At 37.0% G+C, this 21,743-nt stretch overlaps 1 protein-coding gene across 8 annotated transcripts in view; it reads right to left on the bottom strand.

Annotated features, from left to right (window-relative positions):
• CFAP20DC (CFAP20 domain containing) overlaps positions 1-21,743 on the bottom strand; it is a 227,470-nt gene that overhangs the window by 131,467 nt on the left and 74,260 nt on the right. For all 8 annotated transcript variants that reach the window (XM_014868752.3, XM_070492613.1, XM_044754526.2 and 5 more), the window contains one exon: positions 6,756-6,870. In XM_014868752.3, coding sequence (XP_014724238.3) covers positions 6,756-6,870 — 115 coding nt within the window. The remainder of the gene's footprint in view (positions 1-6,755; positions 6,871-21,743) is intronic.

Raw genomic sequence — 21,743 nt, 5'->3', positions numbered from 1 at the left:
CAACCAACATTAACTGAACACTTATTATGAGCTTGGTACTATTCTAAGTAACAACTTCTTTAATCCCAGCAAATTCTCTATGATGCAGGTTCTATAATTGTCACCACCTAACAGATGAGGAAACTGAAGCAGAAAGAGATTAACTGATTTGTCCAAAGGCCCATAGACAAGAAGTGACAACCAGAATTTGAATTCCTACAATCTAGCTCTAGAGGCCACACTTAACTCTAACAATATCCCACCTGTTCATGTGATTTGAAAATAGAGTGAACCTAGAGCTAGGTAATCATCTGTTTTCCAGAACAAACTTATGTTTACGTAGTTGTTCCTATTTCACACAACCATTCAGGGTCAGCAGAGAAAGGCATGGAACTGCTCTTCTTTTCCCAAATCTCTTCAACACACATATTAGACTGACAGATGAGTAGAGAGAGAGAAACAGGTATTTTTAAATGATATGCACATGGGTGAGATGAAACACTTATAACCCTCAAATAAGCACCACAAACAGGGGATTCTAGGTTAGAATGACTTCATTGAGAGACATTCTCTAATTGTATCTTAAATTTGTATCTAAATGGTCTTGTATCTAAAAAATCTACCTCCTCCATCCCTGTTCATTTGATGACACTCAAGAAATTACATACTGTTAAAAACTCAAAACTTCCAAATCATTGGCTCCGTGGGAAAAATGACCTTTGAGGGGAAATTTTAAAAACATTATGCCACACTTTCAGTTTATAATAAAAGCTGTAACATATCCCACTAGAGTTGTGGTTCAAGAAAGTATAACTCCTAAACAGTAATTTTATCTATTTAAATGACAAACATTGGGTATTTGAGTGGTAAAGGTTACTGAAAGATTTTGGCATTGTGATTTATCATATTTCTTCGTTATATCTCCAATGAATGATTCATTCTCAATGATATCTCCTACCTGTATCTGAATTTCCTATTCAAATGGAATTAAACTGACTGTGCATTAATGTATACTTCGGTGGCAAGACATTGGTGTTCATCTGATACCACCACTGACTAATTGAAATTAAATTAAAGAAGTAAGATTGATTTCTTGACTAAGTGGCTATTGTTTAACCTGATGGTTATTAATTTTTAAAACTGTTCTTGTCATTGAAAACCTAAGTTAAAAGTATAAATTATTGTAATTTAAATGTTAAAGTGAATCCTTCATAATTCAGAATAATATAAAAAATGAAATTTTTTATTTGAAAGGTTGAACATTTAGAGGTAACTGGAACAGTCAGTGGCCTCTAAATAAATATTCATATTGGTGTGGCTATAAAAGTATTAACTTTATTTGCTGCCTCTGGCTATGTAAAGGCCTTAGCTAAAGAACGAAGGCAAAGTGGACCATTTGGCAATTATATTCTAAATCAGGGGGTGGAAACTATACGCCCAGAGGGCACAGGCAGATAACTTAAGTGAGAGAAGCAGGAAGGGTCTGCAGACACCACATTCCTTATGAATGGGGAGGACTCGACTTCACAGGAGAGCTGGAAGCACCATTAAAAGTGTGCAGTCGCCACTCAGCTCCAGCTGACTGCTCGCTGAACAAGAAAACAGACTCAACGTTAACTTCTGATTTTTTTTAAAAGAGGTCAGAAATTCGGGAATTTTATGTGAAATCCGATTTACAAATGTTAGCTGAAGCGCTTTTAAAATATTACCTTTTGAGGTTGACCACCAAAATATCTACAGTTTCCCAAAAGTAGAAGGAAGTAAAGAGTGCTTTGGTAAAAAGCAGAGAACCGGGGCCAACATCACACAAACACCTAGGAAGACCCCAGGGATGGCATTTTGAATGGGTGGAACGCTCTCCGTCACCTTGCTGCCCTCTGTAGAATATCCCCTGAAACATGACTCAGCTTTAATTCAGTAAGGGCTCACTGGGAATAGACTCCATGAGCAGTGGGAAGAAAAGAATTGCTGTTGGATTGGGAGGAAAGCGAGGGGAAATGAGAGCAAGTTTTAGAACTGAATTTCTTAATATTTGTTTGAATATTCCTAGACATTTCTGGAATCGCCAAGCACATTTAGAAAGCTTATATAATTTGTCCATGATAAACTCATTATTTTATCTCCTATGTCTGGATGCATATTAAGACTTGCCAATCCATTTGACAAACACTCATTGAGCACTTACTGTGTGCCATATACTGACAGGGACTAGGGATAAAAGCCAAATAAGGCGTGTTTATAGTCAAAATGGGGAGACAGATAAGTAAACAGATGATTAAAGTGCAGGGTGAAGAAGTGTTATGAGGATTATGAATTTGTGAATGGCAATGATGAGCTGTACTCAAAAGATCTAATCCACAGAGGAGTAATCATGGAGGGCTTCCCAGAAGCAGCAGCACCTAAAGTACAAACAGGAGCTATAATCCTTATGTAGGGCTTAGTCTATTCCAGGGATTGTTCTAAAAGCCTTATGTTTATTAACTGATGTAAATTCCCACAACAACCTTAATAGTTCCTCATAGTATCCGCATTTTATAGATGAGGAAAATGAACACAGGAACGTGCAGAGTCACATAACTAGTGAGTATCAGAACTCAGATGCTATGCTCTTAACTCCTACAGATTCTTTACATGTTTATATCTAACAAAATATAGAATCATCAGAACATACTACAAGTAGTTATGATTTGATGATTTCAGTGGGATGTGGAATACTATAGAAACAAATACCTTGTCTTTGCTTATTGCTTAGCACTGTCTCAAATGTAAGTGAGCAATTCTTTCTAGATTCAACCACATTCAGAAGGAAAGTTCTAGATATGTTGTGACTGTTTTGCTTTTTAAAATTTAGCATGAACTAAAGTCACCTAAAGAGACCAGTTTGACTTCACACTAGGATCTTTTTTTAAAACAACTGCATGTAACTTGTGTCCGCATCTCCTTTCTTTGACATTCTCTACTGAGTAATCTGGCTGGGGATGGGAAAATGAGGCAGATAGATGAGTTTTGGAACACTGCCCCACAGGAGCTATTATGTTTATTTTTTACTTTTAGTTTAAATAGTACATTTCTTGTGTCATTAGATACTTGGTGCTGCGCATTTATTAAATATGAAAGATCATTCAGTCAGCTTCACTTCCCGTCTCAGCAAGGTTTACTTATGATAGAAAGATAGTATTCCATTTTCAAATACTGTATTCCCACAAATGCCACTGGATGAAGGGTACACTGTGTGTGAGGATTACAGCCACGCACAGAATGATCAGATTCAATTTTAATAAAATATCCGGAAACTTCACAGTTTGCTAATTGACAAGAGTGACTAAACTCACAAAAGCAAGGTAATAACAAATTTGATTAATTAACCACACACAGAATAGTGTATTGGTCTCACATATGATTTAACTCTTGGAAACCACTAACACTGAACTCTAAACAATCTTAGAAGAATAAGGAAATCAATATCTAAACATGTAAGAGCATGAATAAAATTTTATTTGTAAGGTATTTCCTTAATGTCTTAGATGATTTAACTTTAATAACTGAAGTATTTGAATTTAATCTTTAAGCATTTATGAATATTTAGTACAAAATGAATTTTTAAAAAAACTCTACTGAAAACAGAAGCCATCAACTTATTCCACAATCCAGTTTCTATCTGTTCCTGGGCTGCCAATTTCTAAGCTTCTCAGATTCAAAACCTCAAACTTATCCTTGACTCCTCTCCTCATATCTACTCCAACATCAAGCCCAGCAGATCTGCCTGTTGAAAGAAATGGTCAGCATGCACACAATGTCCTCACCTTCCATTCCCTTAGCCCACTGCCCTGCCTCCTTCTCAACACACCAAAACTTCTCAGTGAAGTTACTAATGGCCTCCCGATTGCTCCATCCCCCAAATACTTTCACGTTTTGACATTCTTCCTTACTGCACCGTCCATTGTTTCCACGACACACCCCTCTACTTCACATCACTTTCTCATTGCTGCTCTGTCTCCTTCACAGATTCTTCTCCCTTTGCCCATCCCTTATACTGGGTAGGCCCTTGCATTTCCTCCTTTGGTCTCTTTTGTTGTTGTTGCCCTTCTCTACTCTCTCTGCAGGCAATTTCATCCATTCCCATGACTTTAACTACCACTTATATGCTGAAGAACCCCAAATATCCAGACCCTTTCCAGGACTTTAACATAGATGTACCTCCACAATTCTCAGTCTGAATGTCTCAGAGACCCTTTAATCAACATTTCCATCTTCCCTTTCTAAACTTGAAATTTCTCCTAGATTCTATATATTGATTGCATCATCAGTCATCTAAACTAGAAAGCTGAGAGTCATACTTGACTTTTCCTTTTTCTTCATTTCTAACATCTAATTAATCTTCAATTAAGACTTTTAGTTATCTTTCAACTCTGTTCCTTCCTCTCCATCCTAATTTATATTTTCCAACTTTAGGACCTCATCACTTTTACCTAGATTATTCATCTACCTAATCGTCCATCCCATCCATCCATCCATCCATCCATGCAGCCATCCATCCACCCATCCATCCATCCATCCATCCATCCATCCATCCATCCATCCACTTACATACTTGTTGAGTGCCTAGGAGGAGCCAGGTACTGCTATAGATACTGGAAATACAAGGGTGACAAAATGAGACAAAACTCCTGCTCTCATGGAGACTACCTTCTAGTGACAACTGCAGTGGCTTTCTACCGGATCCTGCTGGCTTCCAGTTTCATCCTTCCCACCCACCCTCCAAAGTGATGTTCTATCTAACATGCAAATCTCACTATGTCACCCCCTTCTATTGTAAGCCTTTCAGTAGCTTCCTATCACCCATGAGATGAGTCCAGGCTCCCTGGCTAGACATACAAGGCCCACCAGGAGGTTGCCCCTGCTTACTTCTCAGCGTTACCACTTCCCCACTATTCTGGTCTCTCTTCAGCAACACTGGATTACTGGACTTGCCTGCCCACCTCATGTAGATACTCTTAATGTTGCTCCTTCGTTCTAGGAACACTCCCCTCACTTAAACTGGTTGACTCCTTCTCATTCTTCAAGGCCCAGTTCAGGCATCCCCTTCTTCAGAGGGCCTTCTCTGACCACTCCCTTTGTGCTCCATAGTCCACTGTGGTTCCTGCTCTCACAGCATGTACCACTTTATATGGGAAAGGTCTGTTTACATATGTCTTAGCCATTTGACTACTACTGCTACAGCCCTAGTCCTCATTAACTCTAATCTAGGTTATTGCAAATGTTCTCCTCATCTCCACTTTCTACTCCCTCTAAACCATTCCAAATATCACTACTAGATTAATCTTCCCAAAGCACAGAACCGACTGTGTGTTCTTCTTCGAATCAGAAGTTTAATGGCTTCCTTTTCTCTACTATCATGGTTCCCAAAGAGTGGCACATGCACCATTTGTGAAGTGATTTCAAATGGTGCATGGGCATGGCATTAAATGACTCTGGATCATAGAATAAAAAATTCCCTTTAGTAGTTTTCTTTTCATCCTAACCATGTCAAAGAGAAAGCTTGGACATGTTTCCAACCCTTGATAAACTCTTTATAACAAAGAGTAGGCCTCAGGACAGATCTCTAAACAGGAAAACAGTACTTAGCTGGACTTTAAAACATTGTTTTCTTTTCAGTTATTGTTGTGGTTACATTTTATTTTTGGAAAGTTACACTGGTTTTCCATTTGTAACTGTGATATAAAGTTTTCTTCTAAAATAAATTTCCTGGGACCAGCCCAGTGGTGCAGCAGTTAAGTTTGCACGTTCCGCTTTGGCGGCCCGGGGTTCACCGGTTCAGATCCCGGGTGCAGACATGGCACTGCTTGGCAAGCCATGCTGTGGTAGGCATCCCACATACAAAGTAGAGGAAGATGGGCATGGATGTTAGCTCAGGGCCAGTCTTCCTCAGCAAAAAGAGAAGGATTGGTGGCAGTTAGCTCAGGGCTAATCTTCCTCAAAAAAAAAAAAAAATAAAATAAAATAAATTTATTTAAGCCCCCCGCAAAAGTGAGCTGATTTAAAAAACAGTATTAAGTACATACTGGGACAGGTAGTTCACAGACATGGTAAAGTCATGAGAGTAGCACTGACATGACTGAAGTTTGAGAAAGACTTGTCTGTCAAATGAGGCCCAAGCTTCTTCACCTATAACCTATTGCTCACCTACTTATACTGCTTTAGGTCTTTACTGCTATGCTGCTTTAGGTCTCAGACTACACAGATCTCCCAACCCATTATCAGGCTGCAGTATTGTAGGACTTTTGTTCCCTTAAGGCTATGGTTTTTTTAATCAGGCAACAACGAGCAATCATTTTCTGTTCTCTAAATATGTACCAGTTTCCGGCCTCCATGCTTCCACTTGTGCTGTTCCTTCTCCTTGGAATATTCGGTTCTCATCTCTACCTATTGAAATCCTACAGTCCTTCCAAATCCATGCTAAGTGCAATCTCCTCATGAAGACTTTCCTCATCCTGCAGTCAGATGGATTTCTTTCCCTTTCATAAAACCAATAGCACCTCTCTCTCCACTGTGCTTCCTATCACGGTTTTGGTAGTATTCTAGATGTTCAAATAATTATATTCGCCCACCTAGTCAATTTTAAACTCTTTCTTGGGACAGAAAGGAAGAACGTGAATTTTATTCACTTTTTATACCACCATGGTAGTTAACAAAGTGCCTTATACACAGAGTAAGCCCATAATTAATATTTGCTGAACTGAATTTAATATTTGAAGCAACATTCACGTGATACTTACAATTTTGCGCTTGATCATGAAGAGTGGGATTTTTGCATGAAGAGGGGTTGAGGACAGTTCCTTATGGACGGTTGATAAATACAATCTTCTTTTGATGTTCCCTAAATCAGTAATTCTTAAGAAACAGAGAGGAGAGAAGAGAGAAAAATTCCCATCAATGTAATAACCACTTCTTTGGATAATCATCAAAATGATATAATTTATCATATAGGCCCTTTCCAACAGGGAGATCAAACATAGAATTTAAAAATTGCCCTTTTCTTTCAAGAAGTAATAAAATTTCTTCCTTAAATTCAAAGTGCTCACAAGTCTGAATGTATAAATTCACTTAATATGCTAATTTATTTCAGTACTCTACACTAGATTTCCACAGTCTTCTAGCATATGAAAAAATTCAATTTATATGAACTGAGAAACTGCTAGCCTTTAATAACCATACTTGCTCCAGCCCCTTAAACTTGTGTTATCTTGGGACATACTGTCACCTACTAAATAAGAAAACATTATGGGTTTCTTTCCCTAAAAATGCAGCTGTCATTTTATATAGGCTCTTAGTCTGCTTAGAGACAGACACAAAACACTGACTGTCGGTTTCACTTCCTAAGCACATATCTTCGAACCAGAAATATAATACACAAGTTTATTGCTCACTATTCAGGTCAACCTGCAGTGATACCAAGGACATTGAATTTGAACATCTTTAATAGATTTAGACCACAGTCATGATCACAAAGATTAGGTTTGCTTCAAATTGATAGAGGCTCATTTTTATGTTCTGCTTCCTTTAGGTCTCAGAGGTAACACAGGAGGCTTAAAATCTCCAGAGCTGTCTCAGGCTGCTATACTGTAGAATTGATGCTCCCTTAAAGACTGTCCTTTTGCTGGAGAACAGTGATTTTTTTTCCCCATTTTTAGCAACTTTGTCTAGATGTACTAAGTGCTAATTTTCTACAATTAGCAATCCCCCCAAGGAGACAACATTTCATTCAAATACACTGCTACCAATATTTATAGTGCAATTAATAATTTTTTAAATCAACATAGCCTTTTCTATAGCTCTTCCTTGCCTCCCCTCCCACTTTTCTAATTTCATTATTTCCTTCCTCTAAAATACTCCACATATTTTTCTGTAGAAAAACTATCACTGAACAATGTTGAAAATAAGTACAATAAAAATTAGGTGAGATGATTTCAGAGTATGCCCCAGACCTAAAAATTCTACCCTACCTGCACTAGACGATACCATAAATTCACTTAAAAAGCAATAACGCCTTTCAATCCATAGTCAGAGGTAAGGTTTCAAATGCAAAAGTGTTAACACTACTTTAGTTTTCCACTTAGATGCAGAGGTAAATGCGGTGTAATATTTGCCCCAAGGTACTGTCTCCAAAGTGGATGAGCACATGGGGAGGAGGGGTGATAGACAACCATGCACTGAAGTGCAGAAGCAAAATGTTAGAACTAACTTTCACCTCATCCTCTTAAAATGTTATTTTTGAGCATGTTTCATTATATAGTAGTACAGAAATATATTTATATATTTTTGAAATAAATAAATGTACCTATGTAGTTGGTGTGCTCAAACATTTTATTAATAGGATTCAGGATCAAATATGTTTAGAAAGCATTGTCATAAAGCACGCTAGTAGGTCTCTTCTGTAAGAAGTTCTGATTAGGGCATAGAAAGACAGACGATATAGAGATTCTGGGAAGGAAAAGAAAACAAAAACTCCCTTGCCTCAAACAGAAAGTTTCATTGTATCAACCAAAAACTCATTTGAGACACAGTTTTATTACAGGCTTGCTTTGCTTATAGGGATAAGATTATGTCATTTTTATTTGAATTGGTAAGGATCAAAGTCCAAAGTGAGGAAGATTTGAGTATACTACCACTTTATCAACATACGGAACAATAGGAACATCCATTCACTCACACGTTCAGCAAATACACTGAGCTAGACAATATCCTGGGATACATTGAGGAACACAACTGTGAAAAAGGCAAGGTCCCTACCCTCCGGGAGCATCTATTCTAGTGGAAAAGGCAGGTGAAAAAAACTATAAAGAGACAAAACAAATGCCAGTTACCCTAAATGCAATGAAGGAAACAAATAAGAGATTAAACTAGAAAATGTCAAGAAATGACCTAATTTAGTAAAGCCAGTAAGGCTAGGATCTAGTAGGTAAGGGAGGCACATGAGGTGGAAAGGGTAGGCAAGAGCCAAACCACGCAGGGCTTTTATGTCAAGGTAAGGGGTTTATAAATGTCTTGTTCACAATAGAAAGCTATTAGAGGTCAACATTCTACCTTGCATGATGAATAGATATCATAAAAATAAATAATTATGATGCCTTTTATTTCTCTTTGGGGCTAAAATTTTTGTAACTGAAATGCACAGGTTTTAGTGTACAATCTCATGTGTTTTGATAAATGTATACAGCCATGTAAGCACCCCACCAATCAAAATATAGAACATTTCCATCACTCTAGAAAGTTCCCTCCTGGCCCCTTCTAGCCAATCCTCACTCCTGATTTCTATTACCATGGGTAAGTTTTGTCTGTTCCTGAACTTCTTATAAATGGATCGGTATAGAATATATTCTTTTGTGACTGGCTTCTCTCACTTAACATGATGTTTTTGAGATTCATCCATGTTGTAGCATGTGTCAATAGTTCTTTTTTTAAATTGCTAAGTCTTGTATGGCTATACGACACTTTATCCATTCTCCTGTTAATGGATATTTGTATCCAGTATTGGCTTTTTATGAATAAAACCTGTATGAACATGCATGTAGAGTCTTCCCGTGGACATGTATTTTCATTCTTTTGATAACTAGGAATGTGATTACTGGGTCGTTGGGGAAGATATACACACAGCTTTATAGAAACATTTCTCCAAAGTGGTTGCAGTGGTTCTACAACCTCACCAACGTTTGGTGCTATCAGACTTTAACGTTAGCCAATTCTAGTGGGTATGAAATGGATACCATTGTGATTTTGTTTGTATTTCTCTTATGAAAAGTGATATTGAACACTTTAAATGTGTTTACTGGTATATCTTGTGAAGTATCTGTTAAAGTCTTTTGCTCAATTTTTATTGAGCTGTTTTCTAATTATAAAAGTTATTTATATATTTTGGATACATGTCCTTTGTCAGATATATGTATTGTGAATATTTTCTTGCCTATTATCTTCATGGAATCTTTTTTAACTTTTTATTTAGAAATAATTTCTAACTTAGAGAAAAGTATCAAGAATAGTACACAGAAGACTCATATACACTTTATCTAGATTAGCTTATTGCTTAATTATGACTTTTGATTGACAGAAGTTTTTAACTTTTACCAAGTCCACTTTATCATTATTTAGATCAGTGCTTTCTGTATCTTGAAGAATACTTGCTTAGCCCAAAGGTGGAAAAATACTTTCCTATGTTTCCTTCCATATTGTCATAGTTTTAGTTTTTACATTTAGTCTATGATCCATCCCAAATTAATTTCTGTGTATTGTACGAGGTACTGGGTGTGGTTCTTTTCCTTCTTGTATGTTTATCCAGTTGTCCCAGAACCACGTCTTTAGACTCTCCTTTCCTCATTGGAAAGGGTTTGTTTGGCCCTTGCTCTTCCATACAAATTTTAGGATCCACTTTTAATTTTCTATAAAAAAGTTGGTGAGAATTTAACTTAGATTGTGTTGAATCCAGAGAACAACTCGGGGGAGAACAATATTGAGTCTTCCAATCCACTTACATGATACATCTCTCCATTTTTAGGTCTTGTTTAATTTCTTTCACAATGGTTTATAGTTTTCATTTTAGAAGTCTTGCTAAATTTTGTTTTTTGACATCATTGAAAATGAATTTTAAAATTTCATTTACCAGCCAAATGCTACTAATGTACAGAAATACCATTGATTTTTGTATACAGACCTTGTTTTCTGTGGCCTCACTTAATTCACTCATGAGTTCTACTAGTTGTTTTGTAGATTCCTGAGGATTTTCTACATAAACAATTACATCTTCAGTGAACAAAACTTCCACTTGTGCTTTTTTTCCTTTTTCTTTGGTGAAGAAGATAGGCCCTGAGCTAACATCCATTGCCAATGCTCCTCTTTTTGCTTGAGGAAGATTAGCCCTGAGCTAACATCTATGCCAATCTTCCTCTATTTTGTATGTGGGTTGCCACCAGAGCATGCCTTGATGAGTGATGTAGGTCTGTGCCCAGGATCTGAACCTGTGAACCTGGGTTGTCGAAGTGGAATGTGCTGAACTTAACCACTACACCACTGGACTGGCACCACTTGTGCTTTTCTTCAATCTCTTTATCTTCTATTTCTTTGTCTTGAATTATTGCCCTGACTAGGACCTCCAGCATGGACTAAACAGAAGTCATGAGAGTAGAAAATCTTGCCTTGTTCCTGATCACAGGGGGAAAGTGTCCATTACATTTCTATTAAATATGATGTTAGACGTAGGTTTCCTTTATCAGACTGAAGATGTTCTCTTCTATTTCTAGCTTTTTGAGTTTTTTAAAAATCATGAAAGGGTTTGGAATTTTGTCAAATGTGTTTACCGCATTGATCGAAATAATCTTATTGTTTTTCTCTTTATTCTGTCCAGATGTTGAATTATGCTGATGGATTTTCAGTGAATGTGAAATGTGAAACCAACCTTGTATTCTTGGTGTAAATTTCAATTGTGCTAGCACTTTGTTGGGGATTTTTACACCTATGTTCATGAGGCACATTGGTCTGTAATTTTTTGTAACATCTATGTCAGGTTTTGATAGCAAAGCTAAGCTAATCCCATAAAGTGATTTGAGAAGTGTTTCCTCCTCCTCCATTGTCTGAAAATTTGTTAAAAATGGTTCTAGTTATTCTTTAAATGTTAACAGAATTCATCTAAGTCTGAAGTTTTCTTTTTGGGAAGATTTCGGTTACACACTCAATTTCTTCAATAGATTACAGGGTTATTCAGATTTCTATTTTTTCTTGTTTCAGTTGTGATAAATTGTGATTTTCATTTAAAGTTGTTGAGTTTATTGCTGTAAAGTTGTTCATATTATTCCCTTTACTATTTTTTTAACATCAGTAGGATCGGTAGTGGTACACCCTCTCTCATTCCTGACATCATGGTAATTTATGAGTTCTCTCTTTTTTTATTAATCAATTCTGCTATGGTTTATCAAGTTTATCTTTTTAAAGAAACAACTTTTGGCTTTGCAAAGTTTCTCTATTCTTTGTTTTCAATTTTATAGATTCCTGATTTTATTTTTATTATTTCTTTCCCTCTACTTACTTTGGGTTTAATTTGTTCTTTCTTCCCCTTAGCCTCTTAGGATGGAAAGTTAGATCAATAATTTTAAACCTTTCTCTTTTCTCATACAAACATTTAAAACTATAAGCTTTCTTCTAAGCATTATGTTAGCTGCATCTAACAAATTCTGATATATTGTATTTTAATTTTCATTCAGTTTGAAATATTTTCTAATTTCCCATATGATTTCTTCTTTGAATCCTGGGTTACTTGGAAGTGTGTTACTTAATTTCCAAACAGTACAGTCTTATCTCTATATTGCATTGCTATTGATTTTTAATTTAATTCCAGTGTGGTCAGAGAACATACTTTGCAAAGTTTCCTTTTTAAAAAAAAATGTAATAAGACATTGTAGGACCCTGCATATGACTGGTGAATGGTCTATATGCACTTGAATTTCTTTGATGCTAACATTTTGAAACTTTAAGCCATTAATAAGCGTTTTCCCTTAAGTCTAGTCAATATTGATCTATCACCTATTGATCTTTAGGACATTCCTTCATATTTCTTGGCAATTGTGGCACCTGGATCACAATTTTCCTCTTCTGGCATAATTCTGGGTGACTTCAAACGTTCACATAGAGAGCAAGATTTAATCTAAACCTAATCCTCTTCCACTATGACAACCAATACTTCTATTCCATTTTAGCAACTTGGAGGAATAGTCCTATTCTGTAGCCCATCATCACTAAGAGCTACTCGACTTCAAGATCTCCTATTCAAATTTTTCTGGTTAATTCATTCATTCAACTAACATTCAGTCAACGCCTTAGCAGTATAACACAAGGTACTAGAGACACGGAAGTAGCTGAGATGTGGAAACCATACTCCAGTGTTGGGGGTGAAAATAACCATTCTTAAGTAGCTGCTTTTAGCACATTTCATAGACACTGTCTTATTAAGTCTCACAACAATGCTTCACTGCAGGTAGTACATTCATTCTCTATTTTGTAGATAGGGAAACTAGACTCTAGAAACTATGGAAGCTACTAGTACATGGATGTACAGCTAGTAAGTAGCAGAGATAGGTTTAAAACTTGTCTCTTTAAAATCCACTAAGATTTCTGTGATACAACTATATGTCCGCTACTATACCAACCTGAACCTCTTTCATTCATTCATGCTGAGTGACCACTATTTGTCAGACACTGTGCTAGAAGTGACAAGAGTGCCCCGGTTTCTGTCCTCGCAGAACCACAGCCAAATACTTTCAATAGAATACTTGTTTATCTGATGAAAACCATATACTCTATCACTTCCCCTCCCTTGTCTCATTCTTTCAGAATGATTTCCTGCTCCATCTTGGATTCCATTCTGGATCCAATCTTCCAATAGGTCACAAACATGTGCCTTCTAACCATGATCACACGTAAAGCTTCCTGAAAGGATGATCTCAAAGCTTGTAAGACTGGAGTGAAATCTGCTGGAATGTGACAATTAATATAAAGAAGAAAACCTATCAAGCATCAGAAGGTTGTTTTTAAGCATATAATCAGAACAAGTGACTTAGACTTCAGTACCTGATGCATATGTTCCCCAAAGGAAAGGTATTATTATTATCTATTATTTACTAAACATTTTCTATATGCCAACACTGTATTAAGCACTCTATATGCATTATCTCACTTAATCCTACAATAAACCCTACAAGATATCTGATATTACTATCTTTATCTAATAGATGAGGAAACTAAAGCTTAGTAAGGTTAAGTGACTTTCCCAAAGTCAGACATCTAGCAGAATCTAGATTTAAATCCTTTGGGGTAGGTAGTGCCTATAAATACATCCATAGTAGGATAATCTTTGCTCCTGGGAACAAAAAATTTAATATTTGATGGCTAAGACTCCAACCCTTCACAGTGTTTGGAAGCACAGAGCAAATGTTCACCTTTGTCTGTGTACACGTGTGCTTACCTTTTTTCGATTGACAAATTCTTCCTTTAGATTTATAAAAAAACTGATCAAGTTACCTTACTATTAAAAGCTCAGGGGCTAACCTTATTTTCCTCATTTCCATGTTCCTGGGGGTCACTTCACTGTCTCACCATAGGCCTCATACACTTACTCACAATCCTCTCAGTTATTAGTGAGGACCCCTGAGAATCACTAATTGCTCCCTATCCTGAACATCCGGGCTTCACCACTCCAGTTAGCTGTCACATCCAAAGTCACTTTCTTACTGGTTTCAAATCTGTTTCTTCTTTTGGTTTTCTACAGCCACAATGCTACTTCAGGTCATTTCTTGCTTTAAATACCCTCCCTTACTAGTCTCTCTACCTTCAATCTTTTATCTCTCAGTCTATTTCATGTAGAGCACCCACAGAGACTGAATGTCACCCTTTGGCTCCAATTTCTTCTTTGGTATTCTATAACCTAAGGAGTAAAGTCCAAGTTTCCTGTCTTGTTATTGAAGGGTCTCCAAAATCTGACCTATAGCCATTATTCCAATATCACCTTTCACCACATTCCTCTATGCACCCTCTGCTCATGTCAGACCCCACAAAACAAAGAGTGCAAGACTAACACTAGGGGTTTTCAGACACACCAGGAGAGAACATCAGAATTGGGGTGATAGAAAGAATGGAAATGTAGAATAAAGCCAGGGCTGGTTGTTGGGAATCTTAACATGAAATACCACGAAGATCTCAGTAAGGGAGAGATCAAAATGGGAGAGGAACATCTAGATCCCTACGATGTGCCAGAACCTGCACACCATTTCACCAATGTTAGCTCATTTATTCTTCCCAACAGCTCTTTGAAATAGGAATTGATATTCACATCTGACACTGTAGTGAGAGGCTCAGAGACATCAAACCACTTGTTTAAGGTCTCAGAGCTAGTATGTGGCAGCGCCAGGAATCCTCAACAATAAAGCAAGAGGAATAAATTGCTCTGACAATTCCAGAGGGTGGTAGTTGGCCTGGCTTACTGTTTGTGAAAGGTTGCATGCTTACTAGGAAGGAAAGGGTAAGAGGCCTGAAATCCATTCCCCCCCTTTACTAAAGGGCATTCCAGAAGAGAAAGATGACCAGCCAAAGCTTCTTGTAAACATGAGTGACCTTCTGGCAAATACACTAATGGTATGTATTAGGAGGAAAGTCCTTATTAAAATGCTTTTTGCAGGATGTACCTGATCTGTCTAGGATTGTTTATGGTTAACAAACCTGAAATTCATGCACTTATGGGGCAAGGCTCCCTGGAAAATGTCACATACGCTGTTAAGTGTAGCAGCTCCCTATGTGAGTGATACTCTCAGGTATTGTTCTCTCAGGTATTGCTTAGACAAGTCACCTGTTAAATCTGGGCCAAAGTGCATTTAGAAAGGACTGGAGAGCTGCAATGGCAGTCCCAAATTTCTTTCTGCTTCATGCATGCTTCAATACTGGTTAAGATCTCTGATGCTTGTGAGTCTGTTTGACAATCCAATCCTTTGAGCTGTCTCAAATATCTGGTTGTGTTGTTCAGCCTCTTTAAGAAGCACACTCTCAAAAGCAGGGTCTGAGAAAAGGATATAGGTGCAGATAGTTTATTGGAGAGGAGATTCCACAGAGCAGGAATGAGGCAGCAGGAAGAGTAAGACAACAAAAGAGGAAAAGCCAAGATAAAGATGCACTGTCAATGACACTGCTATAGGCCACAGGGACTCCATCCCACCAGGACTTCTGGAGACATGTACAGATCATCTTCCAGAATCGTCCACCTGAAAAGTGGAAGGTGAGCATATATCCACTGACTCCAACATTCAATGTTGAGGTTGCCTCTGGGGCCTTAAGTTCCTTGTACTTTGGCTGCACTTATCTGTGAGTGGAGCAGGCTCCCACAGCATCAAAGAAGACCCTGGGTGGCACTTGATATGGAACACTGTCCAGGAAACTGTCCACTGCGGCTGTAGCTGATATCAGACGTGGACCCAGAGGATGTCACATGGGACACTGGAGTGGGCTGCCACAACGACAACACCAGCTTGCTTGCTGCCTCTTAAATATACTCTTTGTATTTTCATGCTTTTGCTTATGCATTTCCTTTGGAAGGCCCTTTCTCTCATAATGCCAACTGAAATTATAATCGTCCGTCACAGTTTGAGTTGAAATGCCACTTCCTTCTTGAAAACATCTCGGATCTCCAAATTAAAAATAATCACATCTTTTTTTTGACTAACCACAGCATGGTTTTTGACCTCTATTATTGAATTTTTTTCATCTCCCCTTGGTGTTTTAGGTCAGTAACTATAGTCCATTTTATGGGCTATAATACAATGGAAATTGTTTCCTTTGTTTTCATGATGAATAACATGCGGTGCCATATATTTCAGCTTTATCACTTGCTAGTAACATTCTAATTGAGTTTAAAAGGGTTACTAGAATTTGGTGTTCTAAAGCCCATTTTAGAGAGTAAAGCAGTCTCTCATTGTAAATTCCAAAAAGAAGTCTAACTGCCTTGACAGGCTTGGCAATTTGTAAAGTTCCTAGAATGCACATGTACAAGCACAGCAGAGGTGGAATTTCTGTAATTTGGGAGAAGGGCAATTCATTACAAATTCATCATCAGTGTTTTTGTTGTGAGTTAATTGCAGTTTTTAAGTATTGCTATTTTTGTTTTTTTAGTGATAAATTGTTATTATTTTAGACTAATCATTATCCACAAGTGTGGAAATAGGCCATAACAGTTAACAGCAATAATTTTAAAGCTAGATTTTCTGGGTCCAAATTCTGGCTTCACATTTCTTAGCTATGTGACAGTGGGCAAGTAGCTTAACCTTCTGTGCCTCAGTTTCTTCATCAGTAAAATGCGGGAAATAATAGTACTCATAGGATTGCTGTGAGCACCACAGAAGTGAATATATGAAAAATGCTTAGAACAGTGGCTGACACACAGAAAGCTCTACCTAAGCACAACCATCATCAACTTGGGTGGCTGTGGATTGTTTAGTGAATCCAGTGTATTTTTGGCCTTTAATTTTCTAATAATTAAAATTTGAGTGGCCCATAAAGGACTACGTAATCTTCTATCAAAGTCCCAAACTTCATACTGGAAAGTGGGAATGGTTGGAGTTGAGGGCCACCCTCTCTGTGGGACATCTTTCATCCTACCGCAGTGAATCTTGGTAAAAAAGCATAAGTGTTACTTCTAGGCTATTTACAATGTCTCTTCTACTGGCCTGTAAGATCCTGAGGGCTGAGACCACATCCTGGTCATCACAGTGCTCGCACAGAGCTAGGTTCAGAGCTTTGTATTTAACTGGGAAATATTTGCTCAACTGTCTTTATTGAAGCCCTACTGGAGTCATATTTGCTCACCTATTCATTGAACACCTACTTGGTGCCAAGCCTGGAAGGAGATACTGGGGATATCACAGTGAATAAAACAAAGTCCCCAGCCTTATAAAGTATGTGTTTTAATGGGGGAAGACAGTAGTAAATAAACAAGTACACATATAATATGTCAGCTCTCAATAAAGGCTATGAAGAAAATACAGTACAGCAAGGTGAGAACGAGGGATGGAGTGGGAAGTGTGATTTTAGCAAAGGTAGTTAGGGAAGGCCTCCCAGGGAAGGTGCCATTTGAGCAAAGAGTAGAATGAAGCAAAGGTTGGAACCATACAGATGTCTGGGAGAAGAGCATCCCAGACAGAATAGTCCTGAGGACGGTGTAAAAATTCAAAAGAAAGATTTATTCCTCTCTATAGTGGATCTTTCAATGTAATTCAACAAATATTTATCAACAGAGGTGGATCCCTGGGCAGTAAGGCTGGCTGAGAACCACACAATGAGCGCACGGCATGACCTTGCCCTCATGGAGTCAGGTTTTGGTTTGCACAAAAGAGTCCTCAGTTAAATCTAACCAATACGGCTCTGATCTCTGGAAGAATTTCTAAATGATCTTGTGCCCAGCTTAGGACAGAGATATTAGGACTAAACCACTCACATGGTGATGAGGATTTATTCTACTGTCTTTGCAAAAATAAATATGCAAACCTTCCCCATCTCATAATCAAGAATAGTTGGTTTTGGAGGGAAAACAAAATCATGTGCTAAGCTTAAATGGTTCTGAAAGCAAGCTGAATTGCTACTTTAAAAAAATTAAAATCAGTCATTCAGGAGAGAGAGAATATAAATGCATATGTGTGACTACTTAAAAGCTTCATTACGCTCATGTGCTTTTTTGGGGACAATTTAGTTGCTGTAAGGAAGGCTGCTTGTAAAACAGCTCTTCACTTGTAACACATGCTTGATTTTCACCATCTAAAACCTCCTGTGACCTAACAAAGCAGAGAAAGACAAGCAACAACACTGGCATCACTCCTCTAGCAGTTAAAGACACAATTTTTTCAAAACCATATATAAGTTAACACATTTTTATATCTGTAAGTGAGCATTCATAGCTACGGGTCAGCAATGTGATAGAAAAGTCATAATGAGACCATGTTGAGAAAAAATGGAGTAGTCAACAGGAAAATCAACCTTATTTATTATAATATTCTAGTGATCAGCAGGTGTAAAACTCTTCCAGCTATGGTCATTAACTACATTCATTCCAAACTTAATGTCTACATTTGCAAACCATTTGAAAGTAAAATTACTTTTCAGTTCAATTTTCAATTTGCTTTTATATCTTCATCTTTGATTGACAATTTTTTTTCCACAATGGCAACCTCAGTGAGTATATGAGTGAATGGTAGCAACCACCCAAGAGTGCAGATAAACTCATCTGTTCAGATTACCTATTCACTTTTCTTCTGCATGTACAATCATTTACAACCATTTGTGAATGTTCACTTCAGATTAGAATAAACTTGCAAAACTGATGTCAGACTTCTGATGGTTTGATTCATTTATTAGCCTCATTTATTCTTAAAGCAAACATGGTATTTATTTTCCTTATCATGACCCCAAAATGATCAAATTTGAATGCATATCTTCAGTGATGCTACCAAATAACTCTAGGTATAATCACAAGGAAACAGTGAGTTTGCAAAATTGTATATTTAAATATGTGCAGTGATGTTTAGGTATATAGTTAATATGGCTGGGTACTGAAATTTAAAGTCATATAGAAAGATGGTTCCATCTATAAGGCCTCCCTTACACATTCATTCCTACACTTCACAGGGAATTTTATTCCATTAGTATTTCCTGGGTCCTTTCTACTGAAGTTTGAATTCAGTGAGGATTCTTTTGTCCTTAATAGAGAAGATTAGTAATTCTGAACCTAATATGCTTTCATATACTTAATAAAACACAATGCAGTCCTTCTTTTTCTTTTTTTACAGTTAACATTCATTATAATGCATAGTTCACATATTGATTTAAGTTTATAACTGGTGCTCTTGAAATCTTTCTCTGAATATCATTTGATCCTCTTTTTAAAAAGAGGCTTTTTTGAGGTATTATTTACATGCCATAAAATTCACCATTTTTGGTGTACATTTTTAGTTAAGGAGTTATGCAACCATCACCAGAATTCAGTTGTCGAACATGCCTATCATCCCAAAAAGATCCCTCATGCCTGTCTGCAGTCAATCTCCACTATTACCCCCAGCTCCAGGCTATCAGTAGTCTGGTTTTGATCTCTAAACATTTGCCTTTTCTGGATATTTCATATAAATGGAATAAAAAATACAAAATCTTTTGCATCTGACTTCTTTCACTTGGCATAATGTTTTTGGGATTCATTCATCTTATAGTATGCATCATCAGTTTTTATTGCAGAACAGTATTCCAATATATGGATATGCCACATTTTGTTTATCCATTCAGCAGGTGAGTTAACAGAGCAGTAGACTGTCTCTAGGTTTGACCAATCTAAATAACTGGGGCTAAGAATATTCATTTTCAACTCTATGTGTGGACATCACATTTTCATGTCTCTTAGGTACATACACAGGAAGACAGCCACTGTGGTGAGTATGAGGTGGTATTTCATTGTGGCTTTAATTTACATTTCCCTAATGATGAATGATGTTGAGAATATTATAATGTGCTTTTTAGCCATGCTTTCATCTTCTTTTATGAAATGCCTATTCAAATCTTTTACCAAGTTTTAAAGTGGGTGATATGTTTCCTTATTAATAAACAGTAAGGGTTCTTTTTATATTCTGGATAAGAACTTTATCATATATATGTTCTGCAAATATTTTCACCAGTCTGTGGCTTGTTTTCATTTACTTAATGGTGTCTTTTGAAATGCAAAACTTTCAAATTTTTATGAAGTCCAATTTATCATTTTTTCTTTTATTTATTGTTTTTTGGTGTTATGTCTACAAATGCTTTGCCTAACCCAGGCTAATGAAAATTTCCTTCTGTTTTTTTCTAGAAGTTTTATAATTTTAACTCAGATTTAGGTCTACAATTCATTTTGAGCTAATTTTTGTGTATAGTGTTAGGTAAAGGTCTAAATTAATTTTTTTGCATGTGAATATCAAAATGTCCTAGCACCATTTTTGAAAAGACTATTCTTTTACCCACTGAATTGCCTTAGCAGTTTTGTAAAAGATCAACTGACCATTCATGTAAGGTGTTATTTCTCAACTCTGCATGTGGCTTCGTTGATCTATCTTCTTCATGCTGGTACCATACTGCCTTGATTACTATGGCTTTATAGTAAATTTTGAAACCAGTAAGTGTAAGTCCTCCACCTTTGTTGTTCGTTTATAAAACCGTTTACTATACCTTTGAATTTCCATAAAAATTTTAGGATCAGCTCATCAATTTCTACCAAAAAAAGAACACAACAAAAAAAACCAACCACTTGCTGGTAAATCTTTAGATCGATTTGAGGAGAACTGTCAGCATAACAATATTGAATCTTTCAAAGAGTGGCTTTCCATTTATTTAGATCTTTAATTTCTCTCAGCAGGGTTTTGTTTTGTTTTGTTTTTGGTGAGGAAGATGAGCTCTGAGCTAACATCCACTGCCAATTCTCCTCCTTTTGCTGAGGAAGATTGGCCCTGAGCTAACATCTGTGCCCATTTTCCTCTATTTTATATGTGGGACGCCTACCACAGCATGGCTTGCCAAGTGGTGCATAGGTCTGCACCTGGGATCTGAACCTGCAAACCCTGGGCCGCTGAAGCGAAGCACATGAACTTAACCACTCGGCCACTGGGCCAGCCCCTCTCAGCAGTGTTTTGTAATTTTCAGTATACAAATCTTCCACTAAGTTTGTTAAAGTTATTCCTAAGCATTTTATTTTTTTGGATGTTGTTGTAAATGGAATTTTCTTAATTTCATTTTCAGATTGTTCTTTACTAATATAGGGAGATGCAACTGATTTTTGTGTATTGATTTTTGTATTCTTCAACTTTGCTGAACTCATTTATTACTTTTCCACAGACATTCATGCTGTTTGTGAATAAAGACAGTATTGTTCTTCCCTTTCCAATACAGATGCCTTTTATTACTTATTTCTTTAACTTGCCTTGTTGCGTTGACTAGAATCTCTAATACAATGATGAATAGAAATGGTGAGGAAGACAGCCTTGTCTTGGTTCTGATCCTAGGGGAAAGCATTCAGTCTTTCACCATTAAATATGATAAGCTATATGTTTCTTACAGATGCCCTTTATCAGGTTGAGGAAATTCCCTTCTTATCCTAGTTTGTGGACAGCTTTTTTTTTTTATCATTAACTCAAAATGGATCAAAGACTTAAATGTAAGAGCTAAAACTATAAATG

This window comes from Equus asinus, chromosome 21 (genome assembly GCF_041296235.1).
Source record: "Equus asinus isolate D_3611 breed Donkey chromosome 21, EquAss-T2T_v2, whole genome shotgun sequence".
Taxonomy (NCBI): Eukaryota; Metazoa; Chordata; class Mammalia; order Perissodactyla; family Equidae; genus Equus; species Equus asinus.
The sequence above is the reverse complement of the archived record's forward strand: the minus strand, read 5'-3'. Positions and strand labels throughout refer to the sequence as shown.